This window comes from Colius striatus, chromosome 1, assembly GCF_028858725.1.
Source record: "Colius striatus isolate bColStr4 chromosome 1, bColStr4.1.hap1, whole genome shotgun sequence".
Lineage (NCBI taxonomy): Eukaryota > Metazoa > Chordata > Aves > Coliiformes > Coliidae > Colius > Colius striatus.
In genome coordinates this window covers 101,522,368-101,542,815 of record NC_084759.1, presented here as the reverse complement: position 1 = coordinate 101,542,815, position 20,448 = coordinate 101,522,368, and the positions used below count along the sequence as shown (strand labels likewise).

Genomic DNA, 20,448 nt, shown 5'->3' with positions numbered 1-20,448 from the left:
ATGAGAGTGGTCCTCATCAGACATGAGGAGAACCAGCCAGTCTCCATGCCATGATTGCATACTGCTGGAAGAAAAATGACATGAAAGCCAACTCTGACTACATCCTCAAAGTGAAGCAGTGTCTTATAAGCAGAACTGGAATGGATAAAAACTAGACCCTCAGCAAACAGCAAATGAGAACAATGCAGAAAGGCAGCCTCCCCAAAGTACTCCGGCATCCACTTAGAAAAGGCCTTCAGAGTCTATAGATTCTGGGGAAAATCATCATTGCTCTCACTCTTTCCCTGCATGAAGCACTCTTCAATGTACTTGGTATTTGTACTGTTTTTCTCTAAGCACGTCCCTCTCCATTATGGAATTACTTGGCAGTAATTATTCAGTGGTTAGTACAGAAAATTTCCAGTTCTCCTATTTATCTGCCTCCATGCTTGTTTACATCAAGATGACACAAAATGCATTTATATCTTTTCAACTTATATCCTGATAAAATATTAAATGGCCAAAATACTGTGAGTAGAAATTACATTAATGAATAGTGACTGGGTTTAATGACTGAAGGATCAGGGAATATTTTATTTGGTAATTAGATATTGTGTATGCTATCAGTGGAAACAAGTTGCTTGTATTTACCTGACAGGAATCTACTCCTCCCGTTTCATATCCCGCACAGATCATATTCTCAGTAATATTATATTCTGGCATCCATTCCTGGCATTTTTCATTTGAAATGAGAGGGACCTCTGCTTCTCGCAATATATCTGAAGTGGGACCTGATGAAAAGATGAAGTACATTTACCTGCTGTAATAAATGTGCACATCCTGCTCAGAACACTGAAGATTTTATCCCTGTTCCAGCGTGCTGGGTATGTTAACAAGCAACAGGAAGCCGCACCTCACTGCTCTACTATTTAGGCTTATACCCCTGTAACACAGTCACTGATTAAACAGTGCTTGTTGACTGAATCCTGCTTTCATTTGTGTAATGGAACTGAATTTGGTTATAATTAAATCAAGATTACTGAAATCAATGACTATGAATTCTCTGTGGGGAGATCTAAGGAAAAATTAAAGGCTTAGGAGCTTAGGTTGTCCAGTGCTTCTCTACTATTCCTTGTGTAACTTTGAGTCTTTTTGTAAAAATGTATTTTACTAATTCCTACCCAAAATTTAAAATGCAAATTTATTCTGAAAATGTAGAAGCAAATGTACAAGCAACTGTGGAAGTGAAATGTCATGTTTATTGTTTCACAGAGACTCTGAATCGGGAGTATGATATACAAAAAGAGCATACATTTCACACTACAGTCGGTATGCTTGACTTCTGAGGAAAATAATTTGCACATTGTCAGAAAAACTAATCTTCCTTCTCCCCCATCCAATATCTGGAAATAATAATGAGAAAAATAGTCATCATAACTTCTCAGGTGATGCAATAAGGTTTTTTTCACAATTTAGTGATATTAGATATGTACATTTTTTTTTATGTCAATAACACTATTACTTTGCTTTGGAGAAGGAATGGTTCCCAGATTTTCTCACGGAGGGATACATCTCTAAACTATTTGACCTTAGCAACCCCTGTGTAATCAGGAGCAAGGTTTTCCTCATGGCTTCCTGCCCATCGTAATTTTCCAAGCAGATGACTCACCTCCATTCACAATATAACCCCAGCCAGCAATGGAGCAGTTAATTCCTTGTAAAAACTGTTGATCTTTTTCTGGTAAGCAGATAGGTTGTATATAATCTGTGAACGAGAAACAAGCAATTTCAACCTCTTCCCTGTATTTGGGTTTTTATGAAGTCACATAGAAAATGTACGTTAATTCAAACCCTCTTTTTGGGCAAGGTATCTGAAAAGTATTGAAGTGACTCCAGAATTATTAGGATATAAAAAAAATGTGCAGCCATCCCATCATCCTCATATGCTTAGCACAGTTAGAGTTTTGCATAATAGAGTAAATCTGTTTTATGGCAAAATAACAACTTACCTGTATATTGCAGTTTGTATTGAAAATGCATGAGAGCAATATCGCTGTCTTTTGTATCCTTCATATAATGAGGGTTTATAACTATTTTATCGATAGTTTGAACTACTGTTGAAGGCTGTGTCATATCTGATTGTTTGTACAAGCCAAAAACTGCTTTCCATTGAGATGGTTTTAATTGCCTCCTAGAAGTTTCAAGGAATATTCACAATTATGAATGATTAATGAAAGTTTTGAAAAGTATGTTAGGTAAAATGTTAATCTTTAACCTCATGATAATTCATAGCATTTGCACATTTTGCCAAAATAAACTTAGTGGACGTGCTTACAATGTTGTGATAGTAATAGTATTTTAAATATCTACACTGTAGAAATATATGATTGTGTTTTTTCCTAATGTTAAGCTCATAATGCATTATTTATAAAGAATTAATCAGACAGTAGTGCAGGGGAGGAAAACACATTAACTAAATTGCTATGGGTTTTTAAACGCTGTGAAGAATACTGCTGACTGCCCACTAGGCAATTAATATCAATCCCAGTTAGAAAATTAGTATGGAATATCTAAAGAACAGTAGGCCTAAAACGTCATTGGAAATGCTGCAGCTCATAGACTCAGAAAATTGGTCTCTTAATCTTTTCTAAGCTGAAAAAGGTGTGCTAAGACTAAATATTACATAATCTACTTTTTTTTTTTTCTTTTTTTTTTTTTTGCTGAGCTACATGTGCTGGATTGAGGCTGTATTTAAGTTAGAGAACCAAATTATTTACCACTTCGTACTTTCAAAAATATATTTGCAGACATTGTTGTAATGAATTGTTTTCTGCTAATCTTTTGGTTTGACATCACGAGGTTATCTTCTTCTAAACTAAGGGCTTTTAAGTTAAATGATTTAAGTTAAATGTTTAGGAAAATTCTAGCAAAGTCAAGATGATAAATTAAGACTGAAGTGAAAATAGAAAGGTGACTTAATTGAAAAGTAAATACCAAGACAGGTACGGCTTTATTGTGTGTAAACCATGAAGGCTTGATCCTTTTCATTTCAGTGTCTTTGTGCAGAATATTGTTCCTGTCATGCGATGAAGCAGCATTAATGTACTGGCCGTATCTACTGCCTTACTACGTAGATATATAAAATAAAAGCTCTACTATAATTCTGAATATGAATGTCTCTATTTTTGCCATTCCAGTTTCTAGGTGTCTTCTATAGCACTTGTATTTGTTATAGATAGTATGGAAGCAAAGCCTAGAAAGTATTTAAATATGAGTCACATCTTCAAATGGTAAAAGTCTAGAGGATATCCTATACTGCCTAATTAAAGCACATAAATCAGATTTAATTCCAAGGATGCACAATAAGTCTTTATCAATTTATGACAGTAAACAGGAGGAACAGGCAACACTGAGTTTACCTTTATGAGATATGATGTCATCCTTTACCATCATACCACTGGCAGAGATTCAACTAGTTAATGGAGGCCCACATTAATTATGGGTTAAGTGCAAATGCTCACTATTAACACCATATATTTAAAGTGCAATTCTTCATTGTTCAGCAAATGCTGTGTAGTTTCCAGGATTTACCAGAAAGTAAAAGAGCCTTTAGCTGATCCCACAAGTGATTTAAAACACAGTAATTAAACAGCGTGCTAGTTGTTATTTTTTTATATCAGTGTCAGAAATTATTAATAATCTGATGCCTCCTTAACAAACCTGCACATAAAACAAGTGTTTACTCATCATTAAAATAAAAAAAGAAAGACATCCATGGATGTCACGTGGCCATCTCAGCTAGTTGGAAAGACACTCTGGAGTCAGTGGAGAGAAAGAAGCACTGGTGAATTTATATTGATTTAATTCTAAAGTAAATAGCTAGAAGCCCTCTACAAAGTGCCACTCCCCAGTGTCATCCTTTGGAAATGTGTTTTGTACTACATAGAACTGATTGACAGCTCAGATGATGCTTCAACCATACTTCAACCCAGCTTTACTGACAACTATCCACTGTTTGAATACCTGCACATTGTGGGAGTATCAGAATGTGTGTGCTGCTGAGTGCAGCGAACATTACCCATATACACAGTGCGCTGCTGTCACCAGCCATTCTTCACTGACAAGGGAAGCTCCACAAACGTGTATGGAATTAAAATGGAGTGAAACTATCCAAGGCCAAGCCTCTCTTCTGGCATCCATTCCACCTACAATCCTTGTTCCATTTTTCTGAGTTGCCAGGTATTTTCCACAAGCTAAAAATAAAAATAATTTTAAAATTTGTAGATTTTTTTGGGGGAATATAGCATATTTTATTAGACTCGCTAATATTCTTGGAATAGAATATTTGTAGAATAGAATCTTTGTAGAATCTGAACTGCTATTCAAAAATATTATTACTGCCGAAAAAAGTTTTGCATTTTATAGCTGAAATCAAGATGCAACTTTATAACTTGGCTTTAGATGTATTTTTCGGCAGACCTTCTGGATTTTTTATATATATGTTGTTTTCAGTATAGACCCATCTCTAGTGCACACTTAACTCTGAAAACAAGTGAGGACTGTAAATTTTCTTGTGTTTATATCATTTCAAGTATAGCTTTTATAGTCCATTCCCTAACCTTTCAATTCAAACTATAAACATTAAACTTTATGGACTGAACAATTTAATTTCTGTGAGTGAAATATTCTCAGGATGTATGTACTTACGTTTAATGTTACACTGCAGATGAACCACCAGGTTGTTCAAACAGTGTTCCCTAGAATGAAATTGCAATTAAATAACAACTACCTGCACACCAGATAACAGTAAATGACTGTCAAATACACATATATACACAAATATATTAAAAAATGTATATAAGCATATATATATAAGTGCATTAATTTATATTTAAACTGTTAAATATATTTTCCAATATGTTTGAATTATATTTTAATTATATAATATTAGATATGATACAAAATTTACATATTCATCTTCAATGGACACTTAATGATACATGTTATGGAAATAAAACTATACCCCTCATGTTTTAGGGAAATGAGTCATCTGTCTATGACAGACTCTCAATAAAATTTTAACTGCGACAGATTCTCAATAAAATTTAACTGCATATTGTATTTTTTCTGGCTTTTGAGATGTTCTCAATACCTTACCACTAGAGATCAGTGTGACCAAAGAATTTAAGATGTTAGTTCAGTGTCACTGTATCTTTTTACTAACATTATAATGCACTTTAAAATATGTGTCTGCATATACACCGTTTGAAATTATTTAGCAGATATATAAAGCCAGAGTCTGAAGAGCATAAGACCACAGATCAAATCTACTCAAGTATTTCTGATACCCAGAGGTTTTAAGATTATCTTCATAGCTTGTAATGAATCTGAACACCTGGAAAAGTATGAGTGCTAGCAATTTAAATCTGATACACAGAGAAATATAACAGAGGAAAAAGAAAACGGTCTGCCAACACACTAGTTTACAGTATGCATTTCTACAACATTTTTAAACAGAAAATTGAAGGATGCTTAAGCGTGATATGTATCCCTCATTATATTTGCTCTAAATTTTTTATCTATTGTGAGGGAAATAATGTATGATGTGACCCAGCATTTTCACAATGGCATAGTGGTACAAGAAGGGCAAGTGGGAATTGTAACCAGCTGCCACCTCCCCAGTTAAATCTTCACTTGAATCTTCACTACAGAGTGGGTAAGACCACTCTTACACCTCCAGCCCTTAATAGTCTCACATAACCATTTTCTCCTTCAAGATAGATGCATAATTTTAAATCTCCAGTTTAAAAAATGGAAATCAAATTCTGTGATTTTAATTCAAATCTGTATTGACTTTATAAGGATATCCCTTGCTAGTGAAGTGAACATCGAGGCTGACAACCAGAGATTCATAAAAACACAGGAAGCCGATACCATTTTCCGTGTAAACCAGATAGCAACTAACTACTCTTGACCAGATTCCTTCCATAGGCTTTAAGTGTTGTCAGTGATCCTGTATATTAGCTACTTTATCCAAACCCATGCTTTCCCTTAGGCAGATGCATAAACTAGCCAAACCAGCATTCAACATGTCATACTTGTCCCTATTTTTTATCATTAAAGCAAGGAGCTGTATGTAACAAGGGTCTTTGTACCACCAACGGTCCCCACTGATTGCTTTAGTAGAAATTACTTTGTGGGCCTCTGTTCATTTCTTCTTTCTGAAGCTAGCTTCCAGTAGAAAAAAAAGACTTCCTTGCCTGCACTTCGATTCACCAGTCCCCAGCTGCCTCATGGTCAGCACAGGAGAGTAGCAATGGAGACGTTGCATGTGCTGAGTGTCCGTCCTATCTACCTCTCTGAGCATCATCTGTGAAGCAGTGCATACACCAGAAATCTGGAGTCGTTGGGACATCTGTGAGTATGATTTTCACTTGGGACTGACAAAAGCAATTATGCCTGTGGAATCTGCTCACATATATCTTCAAGGCAGGGTTTCACCCTGTTACAAAGCTCTCCTGCCAAGAAATACATTAAGGGCGTCAGAAAACAGTTTTGCTTTCTCTGCCACGACAGCTTTCAAGTCCTATTATGTGCCCTCCTTGGCCTCAATGGTAGTTACACTTGAATAAAGACCAAAAACAATGTGTAAATGAATTTCATATTTTTTTTTTACCAATTACTGAATTCAGCTTTTTTAAATTATCAATTCTGTGTAATCTTTCGATCATTTGCTATATGTATGAAAAAAATTTTGCAAATCTGTAATGGCTTCACCCTGTAAAATGATTCCTATCAGCTGTCCAGATGAAACATGGTAGTAACAGAAGTACAACTAAGATGAATGAACTTATTTCAGTTCCCCTACATTAATCACTTTTTAGTGTTTAACAGATATTAACAAAAGACAGCTTTAAATCATTACTGCTGCTTAAGATCTCTGGTGGCAATGCTGGTTTAGACATCCACTCAAGAAAAAAAAGAAAAATAGCTGGCATTGATATTCCATTAGTTTAAGATGCTTTTACTACCAATGAGAATGATATTTTTGGGGGGATTAATTAGAACATAGAAGTATCTTTTTTTTTTCTTTTTTTCACTGTAAATAAATTACAACATAGCAAATTCTTACTTTGTTACTATGTGCTGTCTTTAGAAAGGAAACCTGAAAGAATATGGACTCTTGCCATCTTCAACATGTTTTCAGCAGTTTGGCAGTTAGACAGTAATTTTCTGACTCAATGCTTTGGGTAGGATTCCAGAAAAATTTGTATAATAAGCTCTCTTCTAAGCAGAAAGACAGCAATTGAAGTAATTTTTATTTTTTATTTTTATTTTTTAATTTGATGATGACAAGCCTTTCTCTTTTTCAAGGTGTACTGTAAATCCCAGAATTTACTGAGAATATGATCCTGTGCTACTGTTACATTTTCATTTACTCTATAAGAAACTCTACCACTGTGTAGGACCCTTCACAATCACTTCAGCTGTTATTTGGACTGAGAAAGATTAGCACATAATTGAATGTATTCTGAGGATCATCTCATCTAATGATTCACTTCTAAATGTGAAGACATTACCACATAAATAATTTTTTAGTGGGATTGATTTGTCTAAGTATAAATACCTGTCTATGGATTGCTTATTTTAGCAATCCACGCTTAGTCCTAAATCTCTATTGGTAAAGTCAGTGGATAATAGTGTGTGACTCATCATATTTCAAGAGATATCTCAATGGACTGCAATTTGGAGTGCTTAATTTTCTCTACTGATAACAGAGAGAACCTAGTGTGATAACTACTGTATAATCATGGGTGCATGCTACTCCGTTTAAATTCTTCTGCTATATTATATATTCATAGTTTAGAGATTTCTAGATAAGAAGTATTTTGTAAAAATGGCGGTATTTCTCATTTCTGCAGTAAATGTGTAAGGACTCCACTTAAGATTGTACTGAATGCTAGCTAAAAATGTAGCAAGCTTCTCTCTCCTTTTAAATTTTAAAATAAGTGGATGAGAATGGAAGGGGAAGTGTGATTTGCCCACTTACACAGAATTCAGCGGCAGACAGACAATAAAACCTAGATATGTTTAGAGTGCAAACCTCGTACAGAATCATGTTACCTCTGAGATAAACTTGTGTATAAATGATCACCACCATATTTTCAGTTATCCTTTGTATGAGGAAGAAACCTCCCTCCACCCACCTTATTGTAAATATTAGGCTGTGGTTAGCTGTTTCAGTGATGTTGACAAATGGACCATCTCCAGTGAATAATACAGTTGATGACATATTTGTATCCCTGGAAGAAAAAAACATACATATGTATTCTTGGTTATTTATCCCGTTCCACTCATGGAGGAATGTATGGGAATTGATTATGCTAGTGGAATAAAGTGCATAATTTTTAAATGAAATAATGACCCTTTATCAGGAGATTTCTGAGGCTTGAAACTCATGTGGATTAAAACGTGACTCAACTACTTTCACTCTGACATCTTATTCTAAGATTTCTAGTGTTGCAATAAGATTGAAAGAGATAGAAAATAATTACTTTAATAGCAGTAAATTATAAATTTCTGCTTTACTGTGCCATGATGAAGGGTTTTCATAAAAGTATGCAAAATGAAACTGTAATAACTGAATCTTCAGATATCAGTTTTGCTTTTTCGACAGGGGCTTTTTATACTGATTCTATGCTTCTGTGCCTATAGAAGAAATGAACCTGTATTTTAAACTATGAAGAATCTAATGGAACAAGTGCTGCCTTTCTTAGAAGTTAAGTTTCACCTCGTTGATCCCTTGAAGTAAAAAATAACAATGTGTGGAGTAAGTCAAGGATTCTATGTTTGCTGTTGAACCAGTTGAACCAGGATAGTTCCTCTGAAGTGGGGTGTATTCCTTGATTAAGTTGGTTTGGTGTTTTTTTTTTTTTTTTTTTTTTTGAAATATGGCCTGTAAAGAATTCTATGGGTGAGAAAAATTGTTTTGATATTTAAAACCTATATCCAGATTTACTTTATAGCCTATTCTGCATCATATACTTTGCGATACTGCATACAACCAGTTTGGAACATATACCCAAGAAACATATTTGCTTTCCCCTGAGGAAATGGGAGGGAAAAAAAGATAAGCTGTGGCCGGACTACATAATTTTTTGCAGAGTGAAAGTTTACTCCCATCTGTCTCTTTAGCTGTACATATCTCAAGACCAAGAAGGGAACCATTTATGCAGGTTTAATACACAGGGAGCACCTCTTCTCTTCAAGTGTGGTAAATCCCATTCTCCTGGCAAGTATGAAGGCTAGAATCTGCCTGCAAATCTACTGTGTGTGAAAAGTAAGACTAAGCATAGGAGAAAGGAGATGTTCAGCAGCCCTGCTGCTTGACTAGCAGAGCTGTATGATCCACCCAACTGAAAAAAAGTCATTACTGCAGTGTTTCCCTAGCTGGAAATGATGAAGATCATGGAATTCTGTCTCTAGATATATATAGAGAGTGGCTGTATATTTTAGCCTAGTATACAGGCTTTTTTAAACTACCAAACACTAGTATACTAATATGTACTTCAGAGATTACCCCAGATACCTGACTTGAACTTTTAGATGGTCTGAGAAAGTTGTAAAGTGACAACCCAGATAGGTATAGTCAAATTCTATGATGAGGAACGTCTCAGAGACTAGTATAATCACTGAACTGTGAGAAGGGCAAATGTGTGAAAAAGACGTGAAGTTGTTTCTTGAGAAAGTTAATGAGCAGAAGCTTTTACCAATGTGAAAAATTAACATGTTATCAGAAAAAGCTTAGAGTATGTATATTTAGGAATATTACTGGCTTGCATTTTCCATGGCACATTATAGCAGGAAACTTCAACTAATTGCATATATGGTTTTTCTACATTACTGTAACAGACCGTGCAATAGGTCAAACACCATAAACCTTCAAAGTCAAAGCTTCTGGCAGCTTCATATACTTGTGAAGATCTCTCATCTCATGATTTTTCTTGGTCTTTTTCAGCATAGATCAAGTAAACTATTTCCCTTTCTTCTGCTTCTGTTTGGTTGGTTTTTTTTTTTTTTTTTAAATAAATGCTGAAATTTCTGAATTCCATTTTGGAACTTCTCTGAGCTTCCTTGTAACCATAGGGGCTTTATTGAGCTTCCCCATCTTTTGAAAAAATAAAATCTTTGATAAAACATTTGGTAGTTTCATTGGTTTCTTAATGCACTGAAGCACGCAGAACTGAAAATTATTAGTGACCTCAAAAATCAATCTGCTGCTCTTTTTTTTTATTAACTTATTGGTAAGTGATGAGGGTTAAGCATTTCTCTAGGAAATCATACACTTTTCCTGGAGATATTAAACTTAGTAACAAGAATATAGATTATTCTGCAGGTACAGAAACACAATGTCACAGCTCTATTTTCTGTTACAGAAAATGAACTTTCAGAAATCTTGCAGATTGTGACAAAAGAGGCCTTTAAGAGGCTAACCTAGATGTTAATTAAACCCCATTCCACTCCATATGTTCACTAGGCAAAATTTAGAGAAAATTTAGTCTTCAGAGTTTCTTACACACAGATGTACAAAGATATCCACACAGTAAATTCCTCAGATATTATTGTTCCTCATATACCTAAATACTTTCTGGATCACTGTGAGTTCAACATCTAATTCTGTCTCAGATGTGCTCAGTAACAATAAGCAGTAGCAAATGTGGGGAAATATTCAGATGACATGGTACCATGCTGAAAAAAATATTCAGAATATAGTAGTGCAATTGTCTGGTAGCTACAATCTTGTTTCAAAAAAAATGCAAACAAGGTGTTTGATGTTTGAAGAAAATGTGTTCACACATTTTGTAATTCATTGTTTAGTTCTCAGGCTGTGAGATGTTTGCAGTTTGTTTAATTTGTTTTAGAGACACAGGGTAGTGTTCCCTTTCATTGCTTATTTTCTGACAGAAGAAAAACAATGAAGAACAGTAGCAAGTTACAAATAGTGAACACTTTCTTTGGCATAAAAAAAGCTTTGTTCACATGCAGATTCATATGAAGAGCTGCTGCTTTCTAAATGGTTGTTTGCACACAATTTTTTATAAGAAAATTTGAAAATGATAAATTAATGTAATCTCTCATTACTTTTTGGGTTTGAAATGAAGCTTCTTAAACAATGGGTTTAAGCTAAGCTTACTAACAGTATCTGATCCTAAATGAGGCTGTGGACCTACAAATACCCTTAAATCATCAATACTCTTCCTGTGGCTTTCAGATCGAAGTGTACATTATCACTTGGTGACAACTGATATGAAATTAAATCTATTGCCAAATTATTAGGACTGTTCTGATTCTGGTCCTCACTGTTGGAAACACGACCTGAACATATTGAGAACCAGGTTCTTTCTTACATCCAGCACAAGGCTCTTATTGGTTCTATAGCAGATTAAGATCATGTGATTTGTTTGTTTTCCTAAGTTATCCATAAAAATGTGGGTTTTGTGTGTGTATAACTTTTGAGAGATCACTTACACCTCTTTCAGGCTGTATGTTATATTCTCTCTTGGAGAACCAAGATTTTCTTGGACCTGGAAATCTCAAAGAAGGCATTGTGTTCCAGTGAACTAATTTCCTTCTCAGTTTTGTGAATTTGTGAAGAAAATAGACTACAGGGTTGATAGCAAGGCCTATACTCTCAGTTCTTGTTGGAATTTTGGATATGGCAAAGTTGCAATTCTACCACTGTTACTGGGTACAATTCAGTAAAGACAGAGCTGACTGTTCTCATAGAAACAAACATGTTTCATGACAGACTGAATGGTGAAAAGCTTGGTCCGTTATTTTGTTGGTTCAAGAAAAAGCAGTGCTAATAATGCTTGGGTTTTAACAGTCTTTGCAGACGTACAGTTACAAGTACAAGCTGAGCAAAGGATCCTGTATAGGCTTCTCAAGACCATCTGTACACCTTGCACTCCAGTCTCATTAAGAATATTTGTAAATTATTTGCCTATGCTATATTTTGCAATGAACACATAGGCATACCTCTAGGTTTTCTTCCTGTTTGGCATGTATCACACATGACAGTCATATTTGAAAAGTGGGGGCAAAAGGATTCACAAGTATGAATTTATTAGAATTTGTGTGGAATATTGCACTTTCTAGCCCAGCTAGATAAATAATCAGGATATGTTTCAGGACTCCTACGATTTGAGTCCTTTTCATAAATTAAACAGGAAATGAAACTAGCAAATGTATAAGCAAGTAACAGCAAAAGTAAATTCTCACAGAACTTTAACCTCTTTCTCTAATAAAGCATGATTCTAGGTAATCATTCAGTGTAGGAAAGTGAGCTATAGACTACTCAAGACCTGTTATTACAAACATCCACTTAGTAATAATTATGGCACCACTTATTAACAAATATACTGCTACAGCAGGATTTATGGAAGGCAGAAATAGTGTGATGCTTCAGGAGTTATATGTCTGTGATATGTATGCTTGTGAGAATTTTATCCTATTCTGTAGGATCAGTAACAGCGATAGCACCCAGGATACGAGAATGTGATGCATTTTATATGTAATAAACTGAGAAATGGAGTTAAAAAGAAGTAGCTATGAAACTTAATAGGATTTTTTCTTTAAGCAAGACTATCTAGCTAGTTTACAGAGACTGAAATGTATTACCACAGAATGTTGTGGAGATGAAAGCATAAGTGATTTTTAAAAGGTAATAGAAAGGACCATGGAAGACAAAGTTCACTGAAGCCTATACAAAAAATATAAATTGAACCAATAGATCACAAAAAAAAGGGAAAGGAGGCAGGGGAAAGGGAGAAAGTCAGAGGAAGAAAGCTACTGGCCACTGTAAAGGACAAGGTATTTGACTAGAAGAACATTTGGTCACAGTTTTTGTGTTCTTATACGCATACCTATGCGAGATCATTACATGTAGAACTTACAATCAGGATTTGTTCATGCAGCTATCTGATGTTTTTGTAAATGCACCCAAAAAGAAAAAAGTAAAAAACCAAACCAGCACACACGCACACATTCATCCACTGATTTAAAGTATTTTCAAATAACATTTGGATATTCTTCTAAGTCCTCCTAACTCTCAGATTTCCACAATTAATTTATCAGAAGGGCATTTTCAGGCATCCAATTTTGATCAGAGACCAACATAATGAATAACAAGTTTAGAATTTGATTATTACTTGGATGAGTGACATTCCCTACAAATATCAGGACTGTAGAAAAGCTATTATTCAGTGGATGTCAGTGAAGTAGCACACATTCTAAGTAAAGCCAGAATTTAGGCTCTAAACTTTACCATAGACTGAAACATACGTTTGTACTCAATCCTTCCTACTTTTTCTCCGGATATTCTGCTAAACTGTGACGGAAGCCTAATCTGTTTTTTCAGTCATATATTTTCCTCCTCTTTCCTCACTCTAGGTACACTTCAAGATAAATACAGTTTTGTCTCCTGTCAGCTTGGGTCCAAGGATAGATATGAAATGTATTTGGAGCACAATAGCAGAATACACAGATTATTATCTTGAATTTACTTGAAAAGAACATTAGCAGAGCAGCCAAGACTGATGTTTGCTCCTTGAATCATTCTTATAAAAGTGAAGACATAAATGATGACATAAAGTGATGAAAGACTAATACCTCCACATCACTCTCTCAGTGTTCTCCAATATGTATCTTCATGCCTAATTTGCCATATTCAGTCATCAGTCTTGCAATGAATGCCATCAAAACAGAGTTTGCAATATAAATTTTTTGGCACACCAAGACAGAAAATAAATTTGCCCTTTTTTTGGATGGTAACACCACAAGTGACAAGGAAAACACCAACATACAGACCCAACAAATCTGCAAACAAATTACAAGGACAGTGAATGTTTCTCACTCACCCTAACCCCAGCAGCTGGCAAACACTCTCTGAAATCTCTTTGTTCCAGCCATCTGCACATGCCAGGTGCCACGTCTTCCCAATCCTGGCCTGTACCAGCCCTTCAGTGCTTAGAGAGCCATTAAGCAATCTCACTGTAGACCGAAATGGACAAAAGCATTTTAGATAGATGGTAACCACCCTCCCCCTGCTCCAAGCAAATAGAAATGTAATATAAACAACAATTTACTGCCAGCAGAGAATAAAAATAGGTTAAAATACATTAACAGTGCTAATAAACCCAGCATTTCCAGGATGTTGTGTTCCCACAGGAAGGAAATGTTATGTTTATCTCTTCCTACATTTCTACCACAGGAGAGTTTCATACTCTGTATTTTGCAAATGTCTCACAAATACACAATAAACAGCACATTTTCCATCACTCTAATAAACGTTTTTTCTTAGCTAGCATTATGTAATTTCCAGATACTGTGTGAAGCTTTAGCTACATGATGCTCAGTAACACTGATTGGAAATAAGGTTAAAACGAGAGCTAACAGAGAAATTGGATTTTACCGTTCCGATTGCAATCAGAATTTTCACTGTTTTCATTGCAGCTTTAGTTAAAACACACACACACAGGTAGTAAAATCTCCCAGACAAACAATCTTTCTGTCTATTTTTCCCAAAACAAAATATTCAGAACCATTATTCTGAAGTACAGTATTTAGTGAAAGATTTTATATACTGTAACTATGATTCCTGTTTCTTTCTCCTCATCATATCCATATTCATCTCCAAATACATTATTGGTAAGGAATAAAAATCATTGAGCACCCAAAAACTCCTTAATTCAAATGTCATATGTTTTAGAAATCTATAAAGGAAGAAGTATCCTGTGCCATTTCTTTGCAGTTCCTGAGAAGTTTCAGAAGTTGGAGTATTTCAAGATGACAGATTATCTAGTTCAAATTGTCACTTCTGATAAGAAACTGAAATTGATTTCAGGGAAATGAGCAAGCTTTTTGGATGCTGAAAAGACTCAATGTGAGGATGTTCAATTGAATTTTCATTTTATTTTAAGGCTTAGGTTGGTTCAGCCAATGTTTGGATTAAATGGGTTTTTGGAAACAATTCTCCCAGACCTTTAATGTGAGGTAATTTGTTATGAAATAATAGGCAATCTATAGTAAAATCAATCTTTGGTAAAATGTACATCATGTGAATGAAGATATTGGTTACCTTGTTCGGATTTTCTTTAACAACTGCTTAAGAAGCTCAAGTGAATTTTATTCTATACATGTTAATGGAAGAATAAGTTTGCTCTAATACAAAGAGTGAATCCATGCCTTCAAATACATAAATTTATATATGCACATGTATTTTTATATGCCATATAAAAAATATATTCATGCATGTAGAAGACATTGAAATCAATGACAACTGCCAGAAAAACATCTGAGGACATATCTGATCCTTAGCAGTCCTCCACAATAGATTATCAGATCAGCAATTTGTGAGAAGGAACAATTTCATTTCTGTGATAGGCCCAAGATGATTTTAACATCAGTTTTACATTTAAATTACTGTTCAGAGAATGCTATTTCCATATTATGTGAAATGAAGGTATATACTATACACTTACATTTTGGAAAGAATGATTTTACCAGAAGACTATAAAGAGCAGTTGTTGGTCTTGCTGTTATAAGAACATGCACATCCACTATGAGCAGTGGATGCTGCTTTTGCAGCTGTGCCATCACTTCACTCTATGACAATGCTTCCATGGGGTGGTGTCTAGGCAGTCTGGAGGGTGCCACATGCTGAAGTTTAGCTTTACACTAACAAGACTATCTGGGAATTTCCATTAAGATGACTCTTATTCTCTACCTTACACTGCAGAATTTATACTGATATGAAACTGAAATTAATAACACCCAAAGGTAATAGAATTTGGGAATATAAAATGAATTCAGAAAGAAAACATATGACTTTTCATTGAATTTTGAAACTGCTATAAGCAGTCATGGTTTTAAGCACAGAGGAGCCTCCTACCTTTTCCAGAGATATTCAACAGCCTACACAGATCCAGAAAAAGTGTTTCTGGTCCTGATAAACTCAGGGAAATACTGCTGTATGAATTGGCATAGGCTGCATGCATCTGCAGTAGTTTACGCTAGCTGAAGTTTTGTGGCTTCCTAGGTACTTCCTACCAAATATGCATGCATTCCTTCTCTTTGTATAATGAAACCTTACTGCACTTTGCTTCATCGGAGCCATCTTCACACTGAAGGACATTGTCACAAACTTTATCCAATGGTACACATTCCCCACTGCCACATTGATGCTCATCAACGCTGCAAGCTCCTGAAGGAAAACAGGAAAAATAATTAATCCATCGTTAACAAGGAAGGTTAATATTCACTGGTGATCACGCAGTTCACCTGAAACAAAAATTGAGTGAATAGTACACAAAACCTTTTATTTCCTTTTCTTTGCTATCCGTATCTTTTTCAAAACAAAGGTTATTTTCAGATAAATAAAATCTATGGTATTATACCTTAAATATTTTGCAATAGATAGCATTGTTCAGTTACTAGTATTCATCTGTTATATGTAATAAACTTTGGAGAGGTAAATCAAATCCAGATTAGATTTTGTCCAAAGTGACTGATTTCAAGTTTTGGATGTCCAGCACTTTTATAAAAGTTTCGAAGCTTTAAAGTATGTCAAATTAAAGACAGAAACAAAGGAGCACTTAAAAACAAGAGTTTAAAACCTGAAAGGAAAGGTGAAAGACACAAATGTAGAAGAAATCAATGAGGAATTAATTCACAAAAGTAATATTGAGCTACTTCAGTATCAGTTATGTAACAAAAACAGGTTAAGAAGAGAGTAAATATAAAGCTATGATTTTTTTCCTATGGCCACAGTTCTTTTTGAATGGCATATTTCTATATTTCTAAAAATATATAGTAATAAACTTAAATTTTATTGATTTTTTTTCTTTATTCCACCTTCTCTGACTTACTAACTTAAACATTTAATTATGAGTCCTATATAAGACAGGATAATTGCTTTGCTTCTGATAAAATGATTCAATCATCAGTCAATATGGCCTATTGAACAATATGGAAGGAAAAGAATATGTTTTATAAAAGTCCTGAACCAGATTTTCACATATTTAGTGGCCATAATTGATGTCAGACTTTTTGTAGAAATTGGTTATCACTTAGATGGGTGTTTTATTATATTGCATACTGACAGAACTTATTTCTTTTCAAAATATGCTTCATTTCCAAAAACTCAATCTTTTATGGAAAAATAAAATACAAAGAATAATAGAATCATAGAATGGTAGGGTTGGAAGCGACCTTTAGAAATCACCTAGTCCAATCCGCCTGCTCAAGCAGGTCCACCCAGATCAGGTTGAACAGGAACATGTTCGGGCAGGTCTTGAAGACCTCCAAGGAAGGAGTCTCTGAAAGTGGGGTTGTGAAGAGAAGCTCTACTTTTTTTTGTTACCAGGTTCCAAGGTGTATCAGATTCATTGGAGGCCTGTACCTGATTGTGGAAGCCTTTGTCGATCTCCACCTCTGCCTCTCTCATACTACAGAGTCTACTAACACCTGCAGCTCTTTCACCTGATGCTGTAGCTTTTAAACTTGAGGGCACCTATAACACACACTTACCTCAGCAGATGTCCCTAAACATCCTAGACAACCCCTGCACTCCACCTGGACTGAAGCAACCTTGCTGGCTGTCTCTGGGTGAATGCATCAACCTTCATCAGGTTGTTGTCCATATGAGCCTTGGCTTTAGTCCCCAGGTGACTGCCCTTTATCTTGTTAACTTGAAGCAGGAGCATTTCTCTGACTTGCAGCTCTCTATGTGGGATCTGGGATCATTTCCTGCTTTCCATCCCTGCTCGCCCTGCCTGTGACAACTGCTGCATGAACTGCCACACCAGGCCCTGTTTGCCCATCCTATTTGCCATTCTACTGGTCGTTCGTGCTCCCTGGGGAATGTTTAAATCCCCTGTGGTTGCTGCAGCTCTGCCTCCCAGCAGGACCATCCCATTGCAAGAGCTGTGTGGTCCTGGCAGGTCTCCTCACTTCTTCTCTGCTCCTCATGCTCCAGGAACCTGTGGATTACCTCAATTGGCCACTCAGCTGCAAATAAATGAGCCTTGCCTCCGCTGTGTGTCCCGCTGAAAAGTCTGCTTTTCTTGTAAAATTAATTTATTTACTGATGTTCCTTTTATACTTGGGCCTGTGTGCTAATGATGTCAGCCTCTGTCCTTTGGCTGCAAAGATCATGAATAAGCATAATTCTTTTGCAAATGGAACCTTATTAATATATCTAACCACAACTGTCAATGGACACTGAGAACTCTGCTTTGTTAAGCTTAATTTTCATTTTCCAACAAAGTATGGGCAAAGCTGACTCAGCAAAGATGTGGAATCAGCTAAAAAAGAGCATAGAGGTATTGGGTTGAGCAATTCTGTGATTCTGTGAGAAAGCAGAAGAAACAGCAAAATTATCATCTGTCCATTTAAACCTACCTCTCAGTCTCTTGCACAACAGGACTAAAAGGAGTTGATATTACAAAGGTAAAGCAATGGCTATGACTTTTTTAAAGATTAAGAAAAATAATAACTATTAATCTATCAAAAGACTGCAGCTAGATAAACATTCTGGGAGATATTTGCCTTTTATGATATTGAAATTGAGAAAAAGGACACAGATGCTTGTTGATTCTGTGTTGATGAAAATGAATGGTACTTCACACATCTCTGAATACAAACTTTTTCTTTTTTTTTTTTTCTCTGCTGTCAGACATCAACAGAAGTAATATAAAGCCTCTAATTAATTCTGTCAAATTTTGGTTTGGAGTTAGTGTGAGTATTTGTCCTGATAGATTTATTGCTGTTCCATGTACTTCAGCATTTGGCTACATTTTGCATGTTTTTGGAGAGCTGATTCCTCAATTAGTTATATGAGTGAAAAGCCTAATTGCAGTCATCAACCAAATCGGGAATCTTTCAGAAGAGGATTGGCTGGGATCAGAAACACTGCTGTCCAAATACTGAGTCATTGTTTCACATAATATCACACAGAATTGCAGATGATACAGACATTACACTAAAGCAACAAAGATGTCACTTGTCTTGCTAGAAAACATAAAATTTGGATAACTGCTAGCCTTCTTTAATTTTTTCATATTTCAGTAGATTGAGGACTGAGAGTCACCTTCCACTCTCCACTGTTTCTCAGATGTATTAGACCAGTAACACAACCTTTTAAACACAAGAGTTTTTACGCTTACCTAGATAGTAGCCAGTAGTAAAGTTTGCAAGAAATCCCCTCCTTGTTTCAGCCTCGTCCGTAATGAGTGTTACTGTCATCTGATTTGTTGTAGAGAAGACATCTGGCAATGGGTCTTGTCCTGTATAGACAGCTATTCTCCAGGAGAACATGAATACATTTAAGCTATTTTGTCTTTAAGTATTTCAAAATGTTTCGAGCTTAACAGCAAATACTCTTTCCACATGGATATATTATTCCCCCAAATCTAACCTCTATCTGACCACAATGATCAAAGCTCAACTGCAAATTTGCCATATCAGTATAGAAAAATAAGGTTTGACTAAGAGGTTATGCTTCTGTTTGTTTACATAGATGAGGAGTCTTATTTATTGAGAAGTTAATTTTTTTTTGGATTACATAGAAAGTTGAATGTGTGCAAACTTTTGGGAAATATGTTGTCACACACATTATACTTTCTCAAGTTCTCCTTCTAACTTCAGGGATCCAAAAAGGTGAAGGAATGTATAATGAAATTAGAGAGAATTGATTCCTTTTGTATTATATCCATCAGTTTGCTCAAGCTGTTTGATTACATTAGTTTTTGTACCCAATGTCATTACTTGCCCAAAAGTAAGGAATCTGGTCCTCTGCCATCTCTGACTTCAACTACATCATAAATATTTTCCAGATCCAAAACCTGAAAATGAAGTTGAATGTTCTTTCCCTTTTCAGCATTTAAGTACCACACACCTAGGAAATAATAACACACACACACAAAAATCGCCATTTCAGTTGTGATATTTACTGTATCATTTTCATGTTGAAGAAGGGTTTTTTTGAAAAAACACCTCTGCTAAAGTGTTAAGAATTGCCTAGGAGATTTAGAAGCCTAAATCTTATCTTTAAATAAGGAACATATGCAGTCCATGTCCAAAATTCAATTGACTCTCATTCTCTAAAACACATTTGAAGACTAGATTTAGGCTCCTAAGACATATACAGATGCATTTTTTACGCTTCGTGACAAATGTGAGTTTTCCTAAAGTAGTGAAGCTATGTCTTTTGTGAAAATACAACAAATAGTCTTGTCACCTAAGTCTTATCTGATAGTTAGCTAATTTATATAATTGGTCACAGAAGCCTGTCTTTAAAGTTAGATGTGTTTTTAGAGAAGAAATATTTATTTCTGTTTAATCTATACTTTATAATATTTATCTATGCAAGTATGGATACTATGGAAATCTTATAACAACTTTTAAAAA

The 20,448-nt window shown here is 35.2% G+C and overlaps 1 protein-coding gene across 1 annotated transcript in view; it reads right to left on the bottom strand.

Annotated features, from left to right (window-relative positions):
• The window catches only part of TMPRSS15 (transmembrane serine protease 15), a 54,338-nt gene that overhangs the window by 1,202 nt on the left and 32,688 nt on the right, over positions 1-20,448 (bottom strand). Inside the window, 10 exon segments of the mRNA XM_062006266.1 lie at positions 631-770; positions 1,649-1,744; positions 1,989-2,170; positions 4,058-4,232; positions 4,687-4,736; positions 8,187-8,282; positions 13,899-14,031; positions 16,133-16,243; positions 19,206-19,337; positions 19,811-19,936. Coding sequence (XP_061862250.1) covers positions 631-770; positions 1,649-1,744; positions 1,989-2,170; positions 4,058-4,232; positions 4,687-4,736; positions 8,187-8,282; positions 13,899-14,031; positions 16,133-16,243; positions 19,206-19,337; positions 19,811-19,936 — 1,241 coding nt within the window.